This window comes from Chrysochloris asiatica, unplaced genomic scaffold (genome assembly GCF_000296735.1).
Source record: "Chrysochloris asiatica unplaced genomic scaffold, ChrAsi1.0 scaffold00168, whole genome shotgun sequence".
Classification (NCBI taxonomy): domain Eukaryota; kingdom Metazoa; phylum Chordata; class Mammalia; order Afrosoricida; family Chrysochloridae; genus Chrysochloris; species Chrysochloris asiatica.
This window is the reverse complement of record NW_006408686.1, coordinates 2,728,910-2,735,653: the sequence shown is the minus strand read 5'-3', so window position 1 is coordinate 2,735,653 and position 6,744 is coordinate 2,728,910. Positions and strand designations below refer to the sequence as shown.

At 52.8% G+C, this 6,744-nt stretch overlaps 2 protein-coding genes across 2 annotated transcripts in view; both read right to left on the bottom strand.

Moving 5' to 3' along the window:
• The window catches only part of PHLDB3 (pleckstrin homology-like domain, family B, member 3), a 26,910-nt gene extending 25,226 nt beyond the window's left edge, over positions 1–1,684 (bottom strand). Inside the window, exons 1-2 of the mRNA XM_006871504.1 lie at positions 1,451–1,684; positions 204–386 (exon numbers count right to left, since the gene is read on the bottom strand). Coding sequence (XP_006871566.1) covers positions 204–386; positions 1,451–1,684 — 417 coding nt within the window. The remainder of the gene's footprint in view (positions 1–203; positions 387–1,450) is intronic.
• A 2,224-nt stretch (positions 1,685–3,908) lies between these two features.
• Positions 3,909–6,744, bottom strand: part of ETHE1 (ethylmalonic encephalopathy 1) — a 22,501-nt gene continuing 19,665 nt past the window's right edge. Inside the window, exons 5-7 of the mRNA XM_006871364.1 lie at positions 5,503–5,592; positions 4,208–4,324; positions 3,909–3,961 (exon numbers count right to left, since the gene is read on the bottom strand). Coding sequence (XP_006871426.1) covers positions 3,909–3,961; positions 4,208–4,324; positions 5,503–5,592 — 260 coding nt within the window. The remainder of the gene's footprint in view (positions 3,962–4,207; positions 4,325–5,502; positions 5,593–6,744) is intronic.

The following is a 6,744-nucleotide window of genomic DNA, read 5'->3' as shown; positions in this document are numbered from 1 at the left end:
CTGGATCTGAGGGAAGAGGGGACTGGGAGCCTGAACTCTTGGGTCTGAGGGAAGAGGGGCTTGAGGGGCTAGACTACTGGATCTGAAAGAGGAGGTTGCTGGGGACCTTGAATCTGCTCCTCAGGGAGGAAGGAGCTGGCGGCCTGATACTACCGATCCCCAGGCGTTGAGAGCAGACCCCCGTCAGAGATCCACAGCCTCACCTCAATCTTCAGCTCCTTCCTCTGGCGCTGTAGCTCCTTCACCCGCTGCTCCATCAGGGCCACTCGAGTCAGAGCCTCCAGCTGCTGCCCTCGTAGCCGCCGAGCCACCCCTCGGGCCCCTTCCCCTGAAGGGGCGGGTGTGGGGGGCGTGGCAGGGATCGGTACGAGAGGCGGTGCCTCAGGCTGAGATTTGAAGAGGGCGTGGTCAAGCGGTGAAGCCTCGCCCACAGCAGTCCTTAAATAGGCCTGTTCCCCACCTTTCACATACATACATACAGACACACACACACACACACAGTCTGCAATCCAAGTTCATTCGCAAGTTAGGGTGGAGGGAGGTCTGGGTCTAGAGATCACCTGACCCACGTACCAGGAGAATGGGAATGGGGCAGACTCCTTGGTCCCATTCCTTAGCCTTACTTTCTCATAGTCCCAGGATCTCGCTTTCTCTCGATCTCTCTCACTTAGTATTTGTTTCTGAGTCTCTCTGGGTCTCTTTCTCTCTGACTCTCTCCCCATCTCTCAAGGTGTCTTTAGCTCTGTTTCTGTCAATTCTGCATGTTCTGGATCTCCATCTGTGTCTCTACCTCCAGCTCTCTAAGTGTAAGTCTCTGGGTTGCCCTTTTGGGTCTGGGTCTCCACACCTCTGAATTTTCCTGGCTTTGTATATGGGTCTCTCTCTCAGCAGTCTTCATATCTCTGAGGCTTTCTGTCTGGTTCTGATCCTATCTAGTTTCTATCTCTCTGGGTCTCTGTCTCTCTCAGTCTTTCACTCTGGCTGTCTCTTGGTCAAAGGAGACCTGGTGATGCAGTGGATTAAGCTTTGTGCTAATAATCACAAGGCTGGCAGTTCAAACCCACCAGCCGCACCGCGGGAGAAAGGTAGGGCTGTCTGCTCCCTTCCAGTCTCAGAAAGCCTTAGGAGCAACTCTACTATGAGTAGTATCGGGTCACTATGAGTCGGGATCGACTGAAGGACACTGGGTTTGGTTTGTCTCTCAGTAGTGTCTGTATCTCTGGGGCTGTCTCTCTGGTTCTGTCTGCTTTCTAGTTGTCGGTCTCTCTGGGGCTGTGTCTCTCACTCCCTTTGAATCTCTCTGACTCTGGGTCTGGGTCTCTGTCTCTCAGTAGTCTCCACATTTCAATGTCTCTGTCATCGGGTTTCTCCATGCCTGTCTGTCTATCTGTCTCCCGTTGGGCTCTGTCTTTGGGAGTCTGTCTCTTTGAGTCGTCCTCAGGACCCTCACCGTGTCGCGGCTGCTCTCAGTACTGCTGCCTTCCACTTCTTCCTCTTCCTCAGCTTGCTGCTCAGCTCCTGGGCCGCTCCGAAGCTCCGCCGGGGCCTCGGGCACCTCTGGCTCCCGAAGCTCCTTGGGGGACTCCTGAGATGGGGCAGGCTCTTGGAGCCGCGCCTCCGCATCGCGCTCCGAGAGCGGCAGTGGTGACGGGGACCCCTCCTCGGGGTTGCTTGGCGTCCCCATGGCCGCTACGTACTCTTACGAGGTAGGCGCGTCCCACGGTGCTGTGGCCGCCTTGAGGGCGGGACCTAGGAGTTCTGAGCACCGCGCCCGACAGCTCGGGGGCGTGGACACAGTGCTTCAGGAGGCGGGCCCTAAGGGTTCAAAGGATGGGAATTTAGCGTTCCAGGGGCGGGGCATTACGTTTGGGGCGGGGCTTGATGGCTCCGAGGGCACCACGCCCCCGGAGGCAGGGCCGGAATTCTAGTCCGGGGTCCCAGCACGCCCCCTACCGGCATCTTCGACCCCTTTTCCCCCCCGCCTACCCAGGTACCCTGCAGGAGGTGTACACATCCCTAACAGCCCCTCTCAGTCTCTTGGGCTATCTTAAAGCGACCTCATCTCCTTCTCCCTCAGGGACTCAGGAACTCAAGCTCCTGCCCCCTTCTCTCTTACACCTCAAACGTCCTCCCCGGAGCCCGGGAGTCCTGGGCCCAAATCCGCTGAGTAGAGAGCAGCGCCTCCCCCACCTCACCCAGGGACCCAGGAGTCAGGCTACCAGTCTCTGCGCAAACCTAGAGTTCATGTCTTCAGTTCCTCCCGGGAGCACGATTCCCCAAGTCCAGTTCCATCTCCCCAGCGGCCTCGGAGGCCGAGTCCCCAGTCTCCTCCTCCCCCGCGGCCCTGGCCTCCTCACCAGCTCCGGCTTCGGCGCGCTCCGCTGTGCTCTAGGCGCCGCCGCTTCTGTCTGAGAGACAGGTGGTTGGGGAAGAGGGAAGGACAAGAGAGAGGCGGCCTCGTCCCCCTCCCCAGCAGCCCGGAAGTGGAGGGGGGGACAACAGGTCCGACAGCTCCCGAGGGAAGAGGGAGAGACCAGTTTGCCCCGCCCGCGGCGGCGGTGGCATCCGGCCATCCCGGCCCCACTGGCCCCACCCTCAGCGAACACAGCACCCCATCCCACTCTGCCTCCAGCGCCCCCTTTCCTGCCCCCAGATACCTGGGGCCCGCTCTGTAGAAACACCCTCTTAATGCCTAGACCCTGGGAGTCCCTAAAGGGGCAGGGGGATGGAGACGGGGGCCTCTCCCCTCTAATGAGCCCTTTAGAAGGGCCCTGACCGGTTTGGGGAGCAGGGCAAGGGGACGGGGGCCCCTGAGATGAGTCAGAGACCCACCCAGAGACAGGGGGGAAGTGTGCCCCTCCCCAGTTTGCCAAGGGGTGGAGGGTAGAGGTTAAAGGTCTCAACCAGGCCCTTTCCCCTCTGGGTAAAAAACAGGAAAATAGCTGGTGTGTGGAAAGGGGTGATTAGATTCGGCAGGTGTGCCCCCCACACACTTTTATACACGCTAATTTCATCTTCACAGCAGCCCAGGGGTTGCTCTCTGAATTTTACAGTTTGAGAAACTGAGGCTGAGGGGGTGGGACAAATGTGCGCCCAAGAGCTACACATGCTGTAAACATTAACTATAAATTCTGTCCTCTGTAAAGCCCACGTTGTGACTACCATCACTCCTGGTCTGATGTTGTTAAGGACCATGTAGTTGGTTCCCACTCATAGTGACCCTGTACAAGGGTCTCCGAGACTGTAAATCTTTATGGGAGCAGAAAGCCTCATCTTTCTCCCACGGAACAGTTGGTAGTTTCGAACTGTTGACCGTGAGATTAGCAGCCCAATTCGTAACCATTACGCTACCAGATAAATGGTTCCAAAGAATGGTGACAATCACTAGCACTGATAGGGAGCCTTTCAAGCAGGCTCTATGCCAAACATCTCCTATGTATCAACCCATTGGGTAGTCACAACAACCCTAGTATTACTATTATGATGTCCATTTTACAGATGAGGAAACTGAGGCCCAGAGAGGTAAAGTACCTTCTCCTGGATCTCTCACAGGGAGAAGTGGTTCAAACTCCAGGAAATGAAAAGAGCTTGCTCAGATTTCTATGTTTGCTCCTGATCTTGTGAGTTAGGAAATCTTACGAATCCTTGGACCGTCACCCTGTCCAGCCGCTCTGGTCTCTCCAGGCACCTCAGCCCGGAGGCCCAACTGACTCTCCCCACCCCCTGAAAAAACAAGCCGTAGTCAGATTCACAGCACACACAAAAACAGTTTATTTAAGAAGCTTGAAGGGCTGGTAAAGGGTAGAGAGAGGAGAGCGGGGGCTGATCCCTCTCCCCTTACCCCACCTAGTGCATTATAAACAGGGACGAGCACCCAGAACAGTTGCTGATTATAAACAGAGGAGCTGTCAGGAGGGGGGTGTCTGGATCCCACAGCGCATGTTAGCTGGAACAGCAACATCTGAAAAGAGGAGACCAAGAGGGTAAACTAAGGGGGTTCAGACAGACCCACATGCCCCAATGAGGACCCAGAAACCCAAGAACCCTGTTTTTTGGCGGGAATCTAAAAGTCTGGCCAAGAGACCCCTTCTTCTTCATACTTAAGGTCCATGTCTTCCAAACTCCTCGTGCCTCAGACCCACTTCTCCAGGCCCCTGCCCCCACCTCCCTCCTATGTAGGGCTCCCAGGTTCTAGCTGCTCACTCACCTATCTGCTGAGGCTTAGGCAAGTTCAGGTTGTTCATGACCTTGATAAACTCCTCACAGCTGAGCGTAAGCCGAGGGTTCAGAGTCCGCTCCTCCTCCACAGTGGACACTGTAAGCCCTAGTGGCCAAGGGAGGGGGAGGAAGTCAACCAGTCCCTCCTAGGACTACATTTCCCAAGAGGCCTCAGGGTGCCGCTTAGGTTTAGGACTAACAGGCTCTTCTTAAAAACATTCCTCAGATTGCAGTCCCTTCTCCATGGGCATTATGGGAAATGTAGTTTCTCACATTTCCCTATAACAAGTCCCAGGAAAACCTATGTGCTACAAAATTTTAGGAGTCATACTTTCTGCACCCACACACAATATCCGTAAGCACTTGCTTTTTTGGACCCATGAATTTGTAGTCTCCATGTTCCATGAGGATTATGTTGTTGTTGTTATGTGCCGTGGAGTCAGTTCTGACTCATAGCGACCCTGTACAGGGTTTCCAAGGCTGTAAAGCTTTACGGGAGCAGAAAGCCTCATCTTTCTCCCGCGGAACAGCTGGTAGTTCAAACTGTTGACCTTGCGGTTCGCAGCCGATTTCATAACCACTCAGTCTGATAAACCAAGCTCCCTGCCATTGAATTGATTTCATATCATGGCTACCCCAGTTGTTACAGAAGACAATTGCTCCACAGGATTGTCTTGGCTATAATCTTTAGGGAAACTGATCACCAGACCTTACTTCCAAGGTACCGCTGGGTGGGTGTGAACCACTAACTTTTGGGTTAGTAGTCAAATGTAGGTGATGGCTCCATAGGATAAGCACTGGACTGCAAACCACAAGATTCAGGGTTCGAGTCCACTAGCCACTCCATGGGAGAAAGATGAGGCTTTCTGCTCCCACAAAGATTTTTAAACCCTCAAAAACCCAATACAGGGTCACTATGAGTAAGAACTGACTCACAGCATTTATAACAAGTCAAGTGTAAACTGTTTGCACTGCCTAAGCCTCTGTCAGTCTGATAGACAACAACAACAAACAGCTGCTGTCAAAGTGATCCCAGTGCATGGCGACCACATGTACTGTGGGATAGAATTGTGCTCCCTAGCGTTTTCAAGGCCATGACCTTTGAAAGTAGATCACCAGCCCTGTCTGCGGAGGTGCCTCTGCATGGATTTGAACCACCAACCTTTGCAATTAATAGTTGAGTGCTTGACAATTTGTGCCACCCAAGGGACTCAACAGTCTGATACTCCCTTTCAAAGAGTCATTCATTATCTAAGTCCCACACCGCCTTCAGAAAGTCCTCACCATGGTAATCATGAGCAGGGTAGATCAGACAGTCGCCAGGAAGCGTGAAGATCTTTTCATGAACTGAACGGTACAAAGTCTTAGCACAGCCTGGGGAGGGAAGACTCAGTGGTCAGTGGAAAAAGGTGGGAAGATAAATTCCCTGTAGCTAAATCCCATCCTCATCTCCCACCAGTACCCTTTTTGGCGAGCTAGAGGAGGAGAGGGAAGGGCATTATTGGCAAGTGGAACAAAGAGTTGAGGAATTGTGAGCAATTCAGTGTGACTATAAATGAGATCTTGACACACTAAGGCGTCTGGCCTCACCCTGACAATACCAAGAAAGGGTTCTAGGCAAGGAAGGTAGGAGGACACTTGGTTCTGAAAAGAAGTTCTGAGTCCTAAATTGGAGCAGGAGCAAACCTTTCTGGAATATTCTTTTGCCTTTCGTTTCAGTCTAAATTCTTGCAACTTCAAGACATTGTGGGGAGTGGATGAATGGGAGACTGGATGCCTCAGATTGAGAGATAAAGCCAGAAGGAAGAGGAAGCAAGATGGCCTGGAGACCTGGCCGCCCACATACTACTCAGGGTAGCTTCTGCCTTTTCTCATCTAGTCTTGACCTCCTCCCCCACAAGGCTGCTAAAACCTCCAAAACTAATGTCAAAACCCACATTCACATACATATTTGAAGGGCAGCCAAACCCTAAGATTGTCGAACCAAACTCCTTTCCCACAGCAAGTCCCAGGAATCTAACTGCCCCCAGCGCTCATCTTCAAATGTTAACACTGCTCCCTAGCAATGACCACTGTCTCCAATAACCTCCTAGCACCTAAGGCCTGGAATCTAACGGCTCCCCTAGCAGCTAAGCTCCTAAATCCAAGTGTCCACCCCGCCCCTACTCCCTGCAGTTAAACCCCTGGTGGTAGTTGTAAAATATACCCACAAATTCTTTGATACTTCTTTCCCTCACCTTGACTTAGTTAGTGGTCTGGACTAAACAACAAGCTTTTATTAAGTAGGATATGGCAATAATGATAGTGTCATTTCTGGGGCTGGGTCATTAAGAAAAACAAACGGTGGCTCTGCTTGTCCCTCTGGGAGAACCCAACGGCAATGTCTTGCAGACACTCTGAGCAATATCAAAGAATCACAGGAGGATCAAACAATCTGGACATATTTTACAACTACCACCAGGGGCTTAAGGAGCTCTGGAAACGTAATGGTTACGAATCGGGCTGCTAACTGCAGGGTCAGCAGTT